At 39.7% G+C, this 18,606-nt stretch overlaps 1 protein-coding gene across 1 annotated transcript; it reads left to right on the forward strand.

Annotated features, from left to right (window-relative positions):
* The first annotated feature begins 88 nt into the window (after nt 1-88).
* Nucleotides 89-17,885, forward strand: actn2b (actinin, alpha 2b). The gene is given in 24 exon segments (XM_067516714.1): nt 89-421; nt 3,654-3,768; nt 3,935-4,054; nt 4,497-4,562; nt 4,565-4,582; nt 4,765-4,809; nt 4,812-4,851; nt 5,175-5,194; nt 5,197-5,252; nt 7,636-7,717; nt 8,003-8,088; nt 8,342-8,434; nt 8,792-9,022; nt 9,801-9,948; nt 10,273-10,423; nt 12,540-12,648; nt 13,382-13,522; nt 13,767-13,949; nt 14,294-14,428; nt 14,780-14,959; nt 15,200-15,346; nt 15,950-16,015; nt 16,152-16,310; nt 16,507-17,885. Coding segments are annotated over 24 exon segments (2,679 nt in total). The 5' UTR covers nt 89-292; the 3' UTR covers nt 16,666-17,885.
* Nucleotides 17,886-18,606: the final 721 nt, after the last annotated feature.

The following is an 18,606-nucleotide window of genomic DNA, read 5'->3' on the forward strand; positions in this document are numbered from 1 at the left end:
GTCTGTGTGTATTTGGGGGGCGGTAAAGGGGATTTTGGGGGAAGGTATGAAGTTGTCACGTGACTGTCCAGTACTAATGAACCCGACGCTTGTCGGTCTGTGACAACCAGGGCCAGGCGTCTGTCACGTCGGGAGGACAAGTAAAAGCGTGAGAGAGAAAAAGCAACAGGTTGGAATAGAGAGAGTCAGGAAACTGTCTCCTCGTCACCATTAGTCACTCATTACAGTACAATTGTCTGACCAAGAGGGTAAAGCGCGTTTAAGTTTTGAGGGATCAGAAAGTAACGGCACGATGATGATGACCCAGGTGGAGACCACCGTGCACTATGATAACGGCTACGAGTATGAGTACATGATGCAGGAGGAGGAGTGGGACAGGGACATGCTGCTGGACCCTGCCTGGGAGCAACAGCAGAGGAAAGTAAGTCCAAGTCTGGTTCAAAATAAATCCAACGGATAGATTCCTCATGGTGTAATGGGGGACAGAGTAAAAACCCAAAAATAAAATACATGCACAGGTCCCACTTTTACATAGCATTTAAAAGCACAGTAATTCATACAGTTTTTGATAATACAGTTACAATCAACTTACTAAAGTCAAGCAGGCCATAGTAGAGAGTCCTGCTTCCGGGTTTCAATTTTCAAAATAAATCAAGTCGTTGAACCCAACGTTTTTACGAGTTTTCCACAGGACACAACGCAATGAAATGAATACAAATACATTTGGAAATGTATGGTATCAAACTTAAAGAGTATTCCTTGTATTAGCATATCGCTAACGTAAACGTTGTAGCGTTATTTAGCTTGCAGCAGGTAACGCCATCTAACGCGCGGTATTCATCCGTACATCAAAATTGCTTTATAACTCTCTGCAACGTACGTAAGCAAAGCTAGAGGAAAAGACTACGGTCATCTTAATTTAAGATTCGAGAAAGTGATAATACGCTTTGTCCACAAACTGTTAGCTTCATGTGTAGATGTATTTTTAAGGACAATATGGAGCGTTGCTCTCCAGATGCAGGTGTAGTTACGTGCCGCTTTCCGTGACGCCGCCGGGGTCATGGAGGGAGGCTTGACAGGCGGATGCGGTGGGCACCAGTAACTGCTAACAATAGCTCTGCCTGCCAGCGACTCTACAGACTGCTGCCTCTCCACTGATACGCGCGGAATGCGAGCTGTCAACAGATGCTTCTAACACATGATGACACTCTTGGGATTAGAATGAACGTCCATCTCTATTTTTAACCAAAAGGCCTCATAGTGGAGTTAATCCGGTGTCCTTGGTGCGGAATTCTTTTGTTTGTAGACACCACGCAGAATTATTGTACCAGCACTAGCTCACCTCAATATAGCCCCACCCTCCCAGACGGTCAGTTGGTTTTGGAGCTTAAAAGTTAGCCTAGGCCTTAAACAACCTGTTTGCACAACTGGATGTCATCAGCTCCTTTCCCTTCTGTGGCCCCCACATGGATGACAAAACTGTGTATTCTTGGTAACACTAGGCAGCAACACCATAGTACCTTCATAGTCTGTATACACGGATGCTCTTTCAGTGTTTATCTTTTCACTGATTGTAATTCATAGCTGACAAGTGTCCATTGGAAAGTGGTTTGTATGTGGGAGCAGCTGCTCGAAATATTCAGAATTGAAAAAAGCATCACTTATGGTTGTGTTTCTTCTTGGCATTGTGATGAAGTAGCTCTGTGCCCGGCCAGCTTGTTGTACAATGTAGCGTATACTTCTATCTGACATTCACAGTGAGTAGTTGTGTTGCCACAAGGCTTGTTTGCCCCCCTAAAGATTATGTTTAGCTACCTTTTCCAAATAAATTCTCTCCAGTACCCTCTAGATCCCTTATCCGGCTCATTTCATAGCACAGAGAGGTTTTTTCGTATTCTACTAGCAGCTGTAATAGCTTTCTCACAGTGGATATTAGCGGTAGATCATTTTGAATCTAATTCCTTACTCAAACAGATTAATTAATTAGATAATACCTCCAGTGACCTTTCATGTAACAGAGATCAATACACAGACTTAAGCCAAGTTTTAAGTTAATTATGCACTATTACATTAAGTAAAAGTACACACGTTATATAGATAAGTAACAGCTATGCTTATAAATAGAGAAATAGAAGTCAGAATCAATCCACCATGATGTCTTCATAAGGCTGTGTATTTTTATTGTTAAACATTTTCCGTCCTCCTGGACAAAGTCTGCATGTCTCTGACCTAGTAAGGCCCCAAAGGCATCAACCACTTCAGCAGGGTTGGTCCTCACTGGATAGGATTCATAAATATTTTTAGCTTTAATCGTCACTTGTCAGTAGTGCTGGAGAGGGAGGCGGGGGGCTTGGAAAGTGGGGAGCACTGTTCTGGGACTGCAGTTGAGTCAAATGTGGAGGAACAGCAGGCCACGTTTTTTAACAATGAGGGCAGCAGTTCAATGTCACATATGCCCTGGGGTCTCACTCAGTGCGGAATGTTATGGCCTTTGCCCCAAACCCTGCGATACTCTGTTTTTGCACCAGCGCCCTGAGGGGAAACCGTTGTGGGAGGCACGGTACCCATACACTCGTACTGGATGCAAGGATCTGTAAGAATTTGGCTTGGAAAAAGTGCTCGGGTCATGTCGCTTTGATGAACTCGTATATTAACTAATAAAACTTTGGCTTTAAAAACACACTCATCTGAAAGTTTAAACTTTAAATAAAACGGTTTACTTACTGAACAACTGTAAACCCAAAGCACACATTAATTCTATTTTATTTCTCGGATATGGGACAATAAAGTGACAGAAATTGCTAAATGAAGCAAAGCCAAGTAGTGTATGAAAAAGAGTCCTGCTATTGGATCTGTTAGAAGTGTTTTATAGTATTTTTATTTTTTTTTAGCGGGGAGTATATCAACATGTATTTATCCCTGTCTTACATGCTTCCTTAATATGATTAGGATTATAAATGGGAATGCTAGCTCGCATCCTTCATCCATGCTTTCCTGTCTTCATCCCTCAGCGTAGTAGCCTAATGAGTGTGGCCTGGGAGAACAGCACACGTGTACTGTATGCTGATAAAGTTATCTCCCTGCAGCTGCAACCAATCACATTGTAAGTGGCAAAATAGTGACAGAAAGCAACACAAGGTGAAAACCTGCTCTGTATCCACGTGACATTTTCACTCATGTTGACGCGGCGAGATATTTTGACGTTTTCCCTTCCAGTTTCTTATCGTGAGGCACAGCAGAGCGGTCTAAATTTAACAATTTATATTAGTTGGAATGTGCTCTGTGGTCGGCTCCCAGCTTTTATCTGCACAGTGCTGAGCGCCTGTGAACTCTGCTGCTGGCTATTGAGAGACTTTATAAAAATAGGAGTAGAAAGACAATGAGCCTGTCTTGACCTAATTTACAGTATTTCACTTCCCAACATGGAGTACATTTCTTCTGATAGTTATAAGCTATGAAACTACAGCAAGGAAAAGTTCACATTGAACAATATTGGATCTTGCTGTGAAGAGGTGTTAGGACATGCATTTTTGATAGCACTTTTATTAATTCACTTTCATTTTTGTTTAAGTTGATCGGTGGTAAATTAGCAGAGCTGCATATGAGTGGCTGGGTAATATTTCATGTGCAAAACTGACTTCCTTTTCTGTTAGACATTTACAGCCTGGTGTAACTCCCACTTGAGGAAAGCCGGCACTCAGATTGAAAATATTGAAGAGGACTTCAGGAATGGACTAAAACTCATGCTGCTTCTGGAAGTTATCTCAGGTTAGATAGCTTTCAGAAAATGTTAATTTTATAATTTACTACATTCATCATTTCTTTAGGCGTTTTTCTTTAAATAGTTAAACTCTTTAATGTAGTCCAGCCTTATGTCGGTGGAGCCTCTAAGGTGAGACATATCAGACTGTCTCACATAACGTTCTGGTTTCAGGAGAGAGGTTACCCAAGCCAGACAGAGGGAAGATGCGGTTTCATAAGATTGCCAACGTAAACAAAGCGTTGGACTTCATCACAAGCAAAGGGGTGAAACTGGTCTCGATTGGAGCTGAAGGTACCTGAAACCTCCCTGTGTGTGTGTGTGTGTGTGTGTGTGTGTGTGTGTGTGTGTGTGTGTGTGTGTGTGTGTGTGTGTGTGTGTGTGTGTGTGTGTGTGTGTGTGTGTGTGTGTGTGTGTGTGTGTGTGTGTGTGTGTGTGTGTGTGTGTGTGTGTGTGTGTGTGTGTCTCTCTCTCTCTCTCTCTCTCTCTCTCTCTCTCTCTCTCTCTCTCTCTCTCTCTCTCTCTCTCTCTCTCTCTCTCTCCTCTCTCTCTCTCTCTCTCTCTCTCTCTCTCTCTCTCTCTCTCCTCTCTCTCTCTCTCTCTCTCTCTCTCTCTCTCTCTCTCTCTCTCTCTCTCTCTCTTTCATGTGTCCAAATGTAGAAGAATGTGAGGTATGCTAGGATTTTTGTTATTGGTTGTAGTGCAAACTGATTTTAACAGGTTGTTTGTCTTTCAGAGATTGTGGACGGTAATGTAAAGATGACTCTTGGAATGATCTGGACCATCATCCTCCGCTTTGCCATCCAGACATTTCTGTGGAAGGTGAGATAATAAAATTCAAAGAATCCACATGCTATTCATTTTCCACGGGCATTGCATCCACAGAATTGACAGCTGCAGATGACGGCATGTAATGATGCAAAATGGAAGGGGGGAAAGCAATGTGTGACCTGTACTGAAGTATACTATATAACCATTAATGTGAATTTTGTTTTCCCCCTCAGAAACATCTGCTAAGGAAGGTCTTCTTCTATGGTGTCAGAGAAAAACTGCCCCTACAGGAATGTCAATGTCCAAAACTTCCATGTCAGGTGAGTTAACACATTTAAAACTGATGAGAGATTCTTACATGTAGTAAGTTACAGCTGACCTAAGTTGAACTTAAACATCAACAACAACATAATAAATGTCAAGACAGATACAAAAATATAGCATTTTGATCAGTGCAAATCTTTTCCTGACTTTGACTTTTAAATGATATGAGAGAAGATGTGTATGCAATGGACAAAATGCAGCCACAGAGTGCTGTTGTGTTTCCAAAGGTCCAGAACTGGACTTAGCACCTTCGTTATTGTATCAGCACATTGCCTCTTTGAAATGACTGTTGGTTCTCTCTGCTCGTCGGCTGCTGAAGCTGGAAGGATGGCCTCGCTTTCGTGCCCTGATTCATAGACACAGACCCGACCTCCTCGACTATTCTAAGCTCAACAAGGTGTCGTGTGGTTTCACTTGTAACCAGGGTGCTGTGTTGCCGCCATTGATGCTAACAGACTAATTTCCACAAAATTAACACTTCTGTCACTGTGTGAACTGCACACTCCACTCCAATAATATCACTTTCTTTATCTTTATTTCTTTGTCTTAAAGTACTATTTAAGTCTGTTGTGGTACTATTAAGGTATTTTTGAATATGCTTTGAAATATGTTATACATTAATTGAAGCGAGGTAAAATGTCTGTGGAAGGCCACTTAGTTTGTCTTAGTTGTTGTGCAGTAATGTTGGCTACCGATAAACAACGTGCTATTTGGCTAATGGAAATATTGAAACAGTACTTTAACCGAGTGATACATTTCTTCCTCATGGTTTACTGGTTGTAACCTTTGTGCAGTTATTTAGACTCACCCCGTGCTTCATTATGTTTAAGTAAAGCGGTTTTTGCGGTATTTTCAGCATAATTACCATTAAAAACAGTACTACTTGTAGCACCCCACTGAGCCCATTACGAACATAAATTTAACGGAGACAAACCCAGAGTTATAAATATGCAAACCAAAGCATCTGTACCTTTATGTTATGAAAACCTTAACATCGATTAAATATAATAATATATAATATCTAGCACATTCATATGTGCATACTATTTTTGATTTAAATATTTTTTCTTAAGGCATCTACAGCTCATGCCCAGATTTTCAGTGCTTGTGTATAAACAGGTGAGGGCCTCAGTGAGCTGCACTGCTTATCTGCAGAGCTAGAGAGCACAGCTGACAGTCCTCCTATGTTCATCAAGTAACAATAATGCACAGTGAAAGCCACTCTTTCCCTCCTGGAATAAGGAGGCAGATGGGAAAGCCAAGGTGGCTGTAGGAATATTTGAAGCTTCTCTCTTCCATTACCAATTCTCCTTTAATATTTATTGCTTGTTTTCTTTCTAAGTAAAAACTGATAGAGAGATAAATTGAGATTTATATTATATTGATAGAGATTTCACCCATAAGATTTTCTAGGTTTGTCCAATGAATTTCTGAGCCACATATTGCAAATAAATAATTCATGCACTAAAAATCAGACCATGTATTCATGTGAACTTCTTGCTCAAACTGTATCTTACCAAGGCCACATTTGGCCCAATACTCTGTGTTTAATTTGTTTTGGAAACAGAAGCGCACATGTCTCAGCACACAAGTCATTGGCTGGACTTGAAGCAGACTCTGAATAGTCACAGAAACATGAGCCCAGATCCCTCAAAGCTCAGGCTTAGCTTTACCTCTGCCATTGTTGTTGCTGTCACATAGTGTTCCCCAGTTAGATGCTGCTAGTCCTCATGAAAGGCAGGAAGATGTCTGTGGTCAGAGCTAAAATATTAATACAAGTACGGTGTTAGACTTTTTTCATTACAAAAAAGACCCTCAGTGTAAATATCAGTGGTGACATTATCACCACCATATCTCCTCTCTGCAGCTACTACTTTTCTTTCCATTTTTTGACATACATATTCACGCTCAGTCACACCCCGACTTCTCAGTTCTGCTCATGCTGTCAGGAGACAGTTGCACTGTGCGCCAGGCAGCTGCTGGGTCTGGCTCCAGGTGAGCGTGTTCGTTAAGCTTGCAGTGCTACAGCCTCCTGAGACAGCTCTGGTCAGGCGTGCGTGCGCGCACACACACACACACACATACACACACACACAAACATTCACACACACACCGGAGTATTCTTCCATATATCCTTCCCATCATCAGTTTATCTCTCCATCCATCCATCTATCTGTCCTGCACTGGATCAGTGAGCAGCTGGTCCTGTCATGTAATGTGCCATCCTTGCCCCCTCCTCCTTTTACTAAACAGTGGTACAGAGTTAGGGACAGTATGATGGCATGATCCCTTTACACCACTGCACTCTGACTGTCCCATTAGAAGGCAAGGGTTCACTGTCAGCTGTTGGCTTAATACACCAGTCCAAACACTTGCTTTCCCCTGTCAGAGTCACTTGTCGTGTTGAAGGGAACTGAATGTTTACTTAAGTAATACATTAGTTGATGAATGTACTTGTTGATTACTTTACAACAAGTTGTCATTTGCAGTCACTGAAGTCAAGTAACAAATATCTATTGGTAACAGATCTTTGTCATTATCTGTCATCTCCAAGACATCACAGTGACATGTTAATGATTAGTCTATCAACGACTTAATTGAACAATGAATCTGTAATAGTAAAAATCATTTGTGTAACATGTAATTGTTACTTTATAAGACCTTTTAATATAACTCTTAACTTTGCAATGGTGATTGATGGTCACATGGGAAGGGTAAAAACGGCAATAATCCACATGTGAGGCTGGTTCAGTGATGTAGAATCGTGTGTCCTTATACAGGATGATCCTCTGGGGAACCTGAATCTGGCTTTTGACATAGCCGAGAAACACCTGGACATTCCCAAGATGCTGGATGCAGAAGGTAGTATTTTCAGGGGTTTCTCTCAGCTACTTGTCTTTCAGATGTGTGTTAACGGTTAAGTTGTTCCCCTTCGTGTAAAGGCATTTTTTTCTGTTAGAAGTTTGCGTGTGCAGTGTCCTACAAAGTGTTTAGGTTATATTACGTGAACATTTTCATACACTTCATATAGCTAAAAATCGAACTGTGTGTAGAGCTGACGTACAGTGTAATCTTTTTACTTGTTTTCTTTTTCATTTTTCTCCTCCTTTCTGCCCCCTTTACTATTTCTCCCTCTCTGTATCACAGATATCATCAACACCCCTAAGCCTGATGAAAGAGCTATTATGACCTATGTGTCCTGCTTCTACCATGCTTTTGCTGGAGCTGAGCAGGTACAGCGATTGAACTTTATTACAACCACCAATTTGTTTTTCTAGATGGCAAAGGAATCAACACCATTGTCTTGTACAGTACCTATGCATTTTGACAACATGCAGAAATCTATCTATAATTAGATTTTGACATGTTGACCAACAGGTGTATTGTGAGGATAATTTTAGTGATATGGCTCTGATCGATGGGAGCATAGTCCACTGTTTTACTGTGCCGATGCAGTTACATTATTCTTGTGCCCTGTGCTCTTAGGCAGAGACAGCCGCCAACAGGATCTGTAAGGTGCTCGGTGTAAACCAGGAGAATGAGAAAATGATGGAGGAGTATGAGAGACTGGCCAGTGAGGTAAAATAACCAATTCAATTTCAGTAAAAAAAAACCCTCTTGCATGATGATGACACATTGTGTAACAAAAATAATGAAATTAAACATTAGAAATTGTGGATGCTTTTGGGCAACAGTTCATGTTACATTAAAGTCAGTCCTCTGCCTATTACTGTACATGAACATAGTTCAAAATAATACAGACTTAAGTTGAAAAAACATGTTTCTTTCCCCCACTTATGTATCACATTGCTGTGATGCGATGAGGCCTATCTGCTGTAAAACTTAAATATTCATCATAGTCTTCTTGACACGCTGCTATCTTAACATGGAAGTCCTCTGCCTCTCAATTTATTACCATTACCAATATGTTTCCAGCTGCTAGAGTGGATCCGCCGCACCACTCCCTGGTTGGAGAACCGCACCCCAGAGAAGACCATGATAGAGATGCAGCGGAAGCTGGAGGATTTCAGGGACTACAGACGCCAACACAAGCCCCCTAAGGTGCAAGAGAAGTGCCAGCTTGAAATTAACTTCAACACCCTGCAGACTAAGTTGCGCATCAGCAATCGCCCTGCCTTTATGCCCTCGGAGGGGAAGATGGTATCCGTAAGTTACAACTCTGCATTCTTCCGCTTCTTATAATTCAATTGTTATAAAAGGGTTGTTGATCATGTGTACTGCTGTTCATGTGAAGTCTTATGGAAAATGTTTTAGTGTTAAATTACTATATTCAGCATAAGGTTAAACCAAAGACACATCACTGTCAAGATCAGTCAGTTTTAGAATTGAATTTAAAAATTTACTGTTCACTTTTGAAGCACTTTATGGCCTAGCTTCTTGCTATATTGCGGAATTGGCACAACTGCATGAGCCAGAGCTCAGCCTGGCTCAAGACTAAAAGTGACTGGCCTTTTTGAGTCAGAGCCCCTGAACTATAAAACTCCTGGCAGACTTGCTGGTTCAGTGACATTTTTTTGAATTACTGCTTAAAACTTATCATTTTGAAAATAGCCTTCACCTCTTTACTTGTTTCTAATATGTTTTACCCTTCCTACCTATGTTATCTTGATTTATTTTATTTTTTGTTTTGTTTTTAATTTAATAAGTGTGGGCTTTTAATTGCTCTACTTACTGTATTGAACTGTTTTTACCTAATTTTTATTATTTTATTTTTATTAATGTTTTTATATGGTTCTTATGTAAAACAATGTGGAACTCTGTTTTGAATAGTACTTTATAACTAAAGATTGATATATTATTATGAAATCATACACCGGAATAAGAAGTAATAGGCATTGCTTTGTTTTCTACACAATGGACACTTTGCCAGGGTAGCAAAAACATCTAAATGTCGTATGTAATGTGATTTTCATTGTATTAATAGGATATAGCCAGTGCATGGCAAGGCCTGGAACAGGCAGAAAAAGGCTATGAAGAGTGGCTCCTTACAGAAATCCGTAGGCTTGAGAGGCTGGACCATCTCGCAGAAAAGTTTCGGCAAAAGGCCACAAATCATGAGAACTGGGCCAGCGGTCAGTTTTAGTTGTATATTTATCTTTTAATAGTATGGCTGGCTACTTTTTTGTGTCTCTCTAGCTCTGTATGTTCATATTGGTATGTCATCTCTAATCCTGTTTCTATGCCTGACTTTGAGTGTTTTCGTTAACCCTGGGGTTAGTTTGAGCTTGTGCCTAATAATATTTGATTGGAGTGGAGGCTTTAGAGTCTGCCTTTTGCAGTCTGCCTGTACAGGAGTGCAAGAGGCTTATTTGTTTAGATCTAACCTAATAATTAATGATGTTGTTTCCAATTCTTACCTCATTCCTTACTTCCTTTTTTGTATGAAACATATTTAGGTAAAGAACTGATTCTCTCCCAGAAGGACTATGAAACAGCAACCTTGACAGAAATCAGAGCATTGCTTCGGAAACACGAGGCCTTTGAGAGTGACTTGGCAGCTCACCAGGACAGAGTGGAGCAGATTGCCGCCATCGCACAGGAACTGAAGTACGCACCCCCCATCATAGACATTTGCAATCATGTGTCATGGAGGCCAAGGAGTGTGTTTTTACTCCTGTCAAACTGAACACGGGTGGAGGGTGGTCTAATGGCAAAATAAACTAATGAAATTTGTTGGTAACTTAATTTCTATGGTATTTAGCTTTAGGCACTGTTATCTATAAGGGAGTGGTCTGGATAAATTATAGATAACAAGACACAAAGGACAACACAGGGTGCACATGGACGGTGCAGCAGTTCCGTGGTCCCATCTGTTTGCTTTCTTCATATCTGGGAAAATAAAAAAAGTGGGAGACAGATTACAGAATATTATTTGGTTTAATATAAACTTACTTAGAAAACTGATCTACTATGATATTCAGCACTGTGGAAAAGGTATTTATAAAAATTACTTTAACTCGCTGCGTCCATGTTAAATGCACGTTGCTCCAGGAAATCTAAATGCAATGGTGAAGCATATGGTTGAGAGACATGCTGACATTTTCAGTCAGCACTCATCGATGAACACCTGCCCGTCGTTTCCTTCCCAGTCTGGGCCACAGAATGACCATAGAATACTTTATTTTTCCGCATTTCACCTGTGCTCTGCAAGAGGAAGATAACATTTCAGCTGACAAGCAAAATGTCTGGTAGGTTCCTGCATGGTATGTGACAGTTAAAAGACTGTTTGCTTGATCATTTTCATTAATGTCTTGTTTATTTTATTTGGCTTTTGACCCTGCTCTTTTCTTTTACAGACAGTTGGTCCTCATTTCACTGTCAAGCTGGAATGCCTGTTTCTTTCCTGCTAAATAAGGTAAAGTCTGCAACTTATTGCATGGTTTCAATGTTATCACACACTTTCTTGGCTTATAAACATTTTACTGATAAAATTCCAACCCCCCCACCCAGGTTTGAGCCAGCATAATCCTTATGAGGGCAATTTCTCTAACCTGGAGATGTGTGACCTCGATTATAGCTCAGCGTAAAGTGCTCCTGCTCAGCCTACCAGTGTGAATCAGTCTGTTGTCTCATTCATGAACAAACCAGCAAAGGCAGAAGTCTGTCCTAGTGCCAAGACCTGTCCAGCAGCCTCCAGTAATGTCCAGCATTGCTTCATGGAATAGTGCTCTTGGAAGACTTTGCAGAACACCTTCTCCTCCTTCCACTTTTAAAGAAACATCTAGCCACTATGAAGAAACTTCCAGCATGGTAATTTAGAACAGAAACCTGAGGAGTTAAGCGTTTTACTGTCATCTCCTCTATACCCAGGACCTGGCTTCCAGACTGTTGAATTGAGTCAATACAAATTGTTTCATGAGCATGGAAATGAAAAGAAGGAAACAGAAATACAAGGTTTCATGCCACTATAAGCTGTTCCAAAACTGGGAAAAACTGGACCGTCTTCTAGACAATTAGTCAACCTTCAAACGTCTTTCACCTCCAGTCAGGCTGTAAATCTGAAAAACACCTGGATTACCTTGGATGAAGTCTGTCACTCCATTTTTCTTCACTCAAACCCAGAAGGTTTCCAGTGATGGCCTAACAGGACTGTAGTCCATAAATACTTAATTCAAATCCCATTAAAATCTGCTTTAGTAGTTCCTGCAGCAATTAAATGTGTATTTCTGTTTTTGAGTTGTTCTGAAGTGTATTTAAATAAACACTAATTAGACCAAATGTTTTTGGTGATGCTTGGCTTGACTTGGCTTTAAAGTCTAATTTGATTTATTCAAAGCGTTAAACCATCGAAGAAATTTCACATTCTGGATTAAAAACCTTGAAAATCCAGTAAGCATCATGGTAGTCTGGCCTTAATAAGACTTCCTGTGCAAATGTGACTGACTTCATACCGTGCTGTTTAAACTAAGGTACTATCAACAGTAACACTCTGGAGCTGGCTGCTTGTCAGTGCCCCAAGATAGTAGTTAGGAGTTAAAATTGACCAGATTTTTAAATATTTGCTAAACAACAGGATAACTGCATTCCATTGATATTATTCATCCTCTAAGATATTCATTAGCTCTTTTTTTGAAAATGGCACCCAAATACCTGGGGAACAGAAACTCAGTAAGGCTTTTTCCAGAACTGAAACAAACCAGCAGTACATGCTTTGTTTTTCCAGTGAGCTGGATTACCATGATGTGGCTGCTGTGAACATGCGCTGCCAGAGCATCTGTGACTTGTGGGACAAGCTGGGAACCCTGACACAGAAGAGGAGAGAGGCACTGGAGGTAATAGCAACTTTCAAGACTGGTGTTCATGATAACAGTATAATTTCTAAATATATACCTGAAAGATAATCAGAATCAGATGAGAATCCTTCATATGAGTAAACCTGAACGACTAATAACTGTGCATGTTAGAATAACTTAGTCCAGACGTAAGTGTGCTAATGTTACTCACTAACCACAAAAGATGCAGAATGACGTTATAACTGTATCCAGCTTAATCAAAATGTAGCTGTGAGCATATGTAGGTGTTCGTCTATGTCATTTTGAAAAGTGAAGACATCTGATAGATGAGAAGAGATAATTGGATCTGCTCTAAAAACACCTGATCCAGATAACAGGGTGAAGGGGATAAAGGAGCAACAGACTGAGTCCTGTCCAGGCAGCAACTGGCCCAAAGCCCATCAGCCACTTCCTCTGATCCATGCTAGCAATTCCAGACCTGCAAATGTGTGAGGGCCTGGGAAAGGATCCAAGGATTAAGTCTGAATGATAGGGACAGGGGTCTGTTTTCTGTCTATTTAACACAACCGTCCCCTGCTGAAGAGAGTGATTGTCAGGAACAACCACGCTAAAGTTAGGAGTTAACATGACATTATCAGTGTCAGTGCACTCTGACAATAGTCAACCAAGCAGATGAACGGGTTTTTGTTTTGGCATTTGTGTTTGAGATGTGACAATGATCCTTTTTAGGTTGTATACCAAATTTAAACATGATATCTTGTAATCCTCGCAGCGGACAGAAAAGCTGCTGGAGACTATTGATCAGTTGTTCCTGGAGTTTGCCAAGAGGTCAGCTCCTTTTAACAACTGGATGGAAGGAGCCATGGAGGATCTGCAGGACATGTTTATAGTGCATACTATAGAAGAAGTCCAGGTAGGCTTACAGTACATTACCAAAGTAAGATTATTCTCACACATTCCCATGATTACATTTTACATTTGGGATATTATCATAATGCAAAGCAACTGTAACTTTTTTTGTGTGTAATGTTTTATAATACAGTACATATGTATTGGTGAATCTGATACACCCTAAAGAAAGACACATACTTTTATGACTCTTGACAAAATGTAAAATTTAATAAAATGTCTGAAGTTCCTTTTTTTTTCCCTTCCAGAGTCTAATTGCAGCTCATGAGCAGTTCAAAGCCACTCTGCCCGAGGCCGATGGAGAGAGACAGGCCATCTTGGGAATCCACAATGAGGTGCAGAAAATTTCCCAGAGCTATGGGATCAAGCCCAACATTATCAACCCCTACAGCACCATCTCAACTGAAGAGGTTCTCAACAAGTGGGAAAAGGTAACTACAGCTTTTAAACATCCCTACAGACTCATGCAATGCATCGAGGAATCAGGTCCTTATTCACATAGTGGCTGTCTGGCTATATAGAAACATTCGTTATCAAAAAACGAGGAAGGAGAACAGTATCTACCTTCAACTGAAAAAGTGGCTAAGTGCTGCACTAATGTTTCATCCCTGTGTTAAAGGACTCAGCAACCAGTGGGAATCTAAAGTATATATTTTATATATACTAGGGTAACTTCCATTATGGTAATGGCTCTTTTCAAGAGGTGCCAGCATCTCATAATACAAAGTAAGTGCTGTGAATGCACTTGTGTTTTTTTGTTTTTTTTCTTTTTCAGGTGAAAAAACTGGTTCCTCAGAGAGATGGTGCCCTCCAGGAGGAGATGGCACGCCAGCATGCTCATGAAAGGCTGAGACGGCAGTTTGCTGCCCAGGCTAATCTCATTGGACCCTGGATACAAGCCAGGATGGAGGTCAGAGACTTGCAGGCTTCATAGGAGATTTGACAGTTATCAAATCAAATAGAGACCTAATATGGAAGATAATTACATTCAAATGCACTGTACATAAGGAAGGTACAATGATGGTGGCTTTCCTTGTGATATGATGATGATGATTGAAGAAGAAAAATGACAGAGTGTTGTTATGCATATTCAGTTTTCCTCTATCAAATGCTTTATGTACAAACAGAATTTGCTCATAGTCATGGGTAAATGACTCCCTGTAGTATCACTAAGGAAACTATCAGATATTTAGACCAGCATCTTATGATCTAAATTGGTCCAAAAATTAAGTTGACCTTGTTGTGTGTAATATCCTAACAGGAAATTGGACGCTGCTCCCTGGAGATAGGAGGCACCCTGGAGGACCAGATGACCCAGCTGAAGCAATGTGAGCACATCATTGTTGCTTACAAGCCCAACATCGACAAGTTGGAGGGGGACCACCAGCTAATCCAAGAATCCCTGGTGTTTGATAACAAACACACCAACTACACCATGGAGGTACAGGACAGTGCTAAACAGTGTTAGAAATAGATGTGCACATGGATGAACATGAACAGTAGGTGCAATTGAAAAATAGTACTTACAATCACACAAATACAAACTCAGATAATCATTGTGGCTCTGCAAGGATCCTGAAAATCACAAATGTATAAAGATAAATATTCATTTAGATATCAAGTTTTAAATCATTAAACTGCTTCATTCTCTTTGTGAAATGTTCCATCATCACATTAACAGCATATCCGTGTTGGGTGGGAGCTGCTCCTTACCACTATCGCTCGAACCATCAATGAGATTGAGACCCAGATCCTGATCCGGGATGCCAAGGGCATCAGCCAGCAGCAAATGAATGAGTTCAGATCCTCTTTCAACCACTTTGATCGGGTACATCTCTCAGCTTTGTACCATTTCACGTCACTGGAGTGCTTTTTTTGTCAATTTGAGTGACTGATCTTATGCAATCTTGGCAAGTCTGTATTAGAGCAGGGGTTAGTCAAGTATACTGAAATCATTCTGGGAGCATAGTGAAGCAAAGTAGAGGCAAATAAATGAAAATGTTTCACCAGATAGTGAAGCATTTTCGCAGATAAGAAACATTTTGTGTTAGTGTACAGTCTCCATGTGCATAAAAATACATATGCAATATTTGGGGTTTTATATTTTATCACAAAAGCTAGAAGACTGTTTTGAAAGCATTGCTTCTCTTTGTTATGTAAGTTCAAAACATATACATAGATGAACACATAGTTCAAAACAGATATCTACAATTTTGATAACACTAAAACTTTAGTATTTATTCTTAATATAATATATAATAATATAATATTGGTGTATTTAGTAATCATATACAGTACAGTGCTTGTATAGCATGTATTTCATTTAACTTGTAACTCAGTTATTAGTCAAACGTTTATGTAAACTCCCTTGACCTTGACTTCTTCCTTTGTTTCTTGAATGGTGAACCTGGCATTTGGTCTTTAACTGTAGAAGAAGAATGGAGCAATGGAGACTGATGACTTCAGAGCCTGCCTCATCTCTATGGGTTATGACTTGGTATGGTAGCAATGCAGTTGAATGGAGCTATTTTGTCAGTGGCTTCACAATTTTGTATTTGCTTTTGCTGTTTTTTATTAGGTGCAAGTTGCACCAATATTGCAGTCTTTTCATTCCGCAATGATGCCTTTCTCAGGGAGAGACAGAGTTTGGCCGTATAATGATGCTGGTGGATCCCAATGCTACTGGAATTGTGTCCTTCCAGTCTTTCATTGACTTCATGACCAGAGAGACTGCTGACACAGACACTGCGGAGCAAGTTGTGGCATCCTTCAGAATCCTGGCAGCTGACAAGGTATGTGTGTGTATTATATGATTGTCTTAGTGTGGCTTACTGGCATATGAGTAGACATTGTTAGCCAGCAGTAATTTATTCTACCCAACCAAGAGCTTTTCCAGGCCAAGCAGATTTATGGTCCACAATTTTAGTAATGAGCCTTGAATTCTTTGGGGAAACATGTCTCAAACACATTTTATTTCTACCACCACAGCCCTACATTCTAGTGGAGGAGCTGAGGAGAGAACTTCCCTCTGAACAAGCTGAGTATTGCATCATGAGGATGCCGCCTTACACCGGCCATGGAGCACCACCAGGGGCCCTGGACTACACTGCCTTCTCTACTGCTCTCTATGGAGAGAGTGACCTTTAACCTACTGACCATTTACCTAACCACTCCCCCCATGCTCTTCTTATGTCCTCTTGGATAAAATATGCTTCTAAACAAGTTCAAATTTTATTGTTATAAACAAGGCATTGTACATTATATCCACATTTCAAGAGAAATGTATTAAAAAGACTAAATTGGTAATACTGTTATAGCAACAAGATCATTGTACTGCACTAGTTTATCAGTCTAAGAAATTAGATATTAATGTATCTTGTTTCTTTCCCTGCACTGCATTTGTTTCAGGAATACAATCTTTTGATGAGGCATTTTGACATGATTAAAGTGAATTGCAGTTTAAAAAAGCAATTTCAGACCTACTGCCATCTAATAATAAACAGTTTCGAAAAAAATAGTGTCGAAATAAAAAATAGGTTCCCAAAATGGCTGAAAAATTTACAATATGATCTGAGGAAAAGTGGAAAACATATGAATGCAAAAGTAAATGTTTACATTTGTGAAGTGCTTAAAATCCAAGAACACAGAAGACTACATGTGCAGCCAATGTGTGGGGGTTTTACTTTAAGATGAAATGCTTTCTCAGGCAGCAACAAACAAGTTAATGCTTTCATCATCCTAGAAATTACTTTCAACAAACTTAGAAAACTAATAACCAAATAAATGTTAAGTGATTTTCCTGTTTTAAGACCTGAACTCTACATTGATTTAACAGTCTCCATATTGAAAAGGTGTCTGACTTGCATTGTACATGTGTATAATTTACAGTACCATATTCAATGCAAAGCTCTTAATGACAGAGTAATAAATCTGACATTTGTGTTTGTGATGTAATTCTTTAGTCATGCAAAACAGCTAAAGTATTGTGGAAGTTATTAAAATAATTTCAGAAATTTCAGAGAAGACAATCACTGGCCACTTCACACGAAAACTGAACCCACAGCTCTAGAGCACACTCAATTTATTACCTATTAAGATCAAGCAAGCCCCTTCAAAAGAAGTTTTTTTTTTTTTTTTTTTTTAATGCTATAACTAAGGAACATTGCTTCAGAGATGTCTGAAGTTCTAAGAGATTTTCATTTTGTTTAAAACTTGGATTTGTTTAATCTGTGAGGTAAATAAAGAAACTCAAGTAGTACTGACACCTTGAAGAAATCTGCTGGCTCTGTTATCAACAAATGAGTAAGTTAAACGTTGTACTTGAAGGTACTGCAATAATAAAATAAACTTTGTGACTGATTCAGACATTTATGTCTTCGTCATCGTTTGTCCTAATTTGTCACCATTTTTTCGCTTTCAAAAATTACGTCACAACTCGAACATGTACTAATACAATAGAATAAGACACTCTATAACCAGGAGAAGATTTATGTAGTGTTAATGAGGAGGGCAGCTATAGCATAAGCACAGTTTTATAAACTAATAATAGCCTTTGTATTCTCTTGCATAAAGCAAACCTAACCTAATGGAAAATATAGATGTTTTTTCTTTTTCTTCGTAAAGTAGTTACAGACATCTAACATCTGCAATGTCATCTTCAGAGGCTGCAATTATTCCTTCACCCTTCATGTACAATTGGAAAGAACAATGTGTTAATGATTTCGGTTTTTATACTGTAATTGTCTGTCAAGGCTAAAAATACAGAATTTGGTCTCAGGATGGCTTTGTGGTACAGGCAAGTGAGTCAGAAAATTCACAAGTCTCTTCTCTTTGAGAAGCATGAATGTGGTCAGCAAATGCCAGGCTAATCAACCTATTATATTTTGCAATATCTTTTGTGGAAGTGGAGCAAGAGTGATATTGAGAAAAGGTCATGTAACCAAACTCGACAGGAGTCTTCTGGGGAGAATGAAAGTATTAAATTAGGTTTTATTAAAAATTTGTGGACAAGTGGAACTTTTGTCTTTACAATGTGTTAGCTAGAGAAGGGGTCAGGGGGTCAACAATCACATGTGCATTAATTCCCTG

Source organism: Channa argus, chromosome 1 (genome assembly GCF_033026475.1).
Source record: "Channa argus isolate prfri chromosome 1, Channa argus male v1.0, whole genome shotgun sequence".
Taxonomy (NCBI): domain Eukaryota; kingdom Metazoa; phylum Chordata; class Actinopteri; order Anabantiformes; family Channidae; genus Channa; species Channa argus.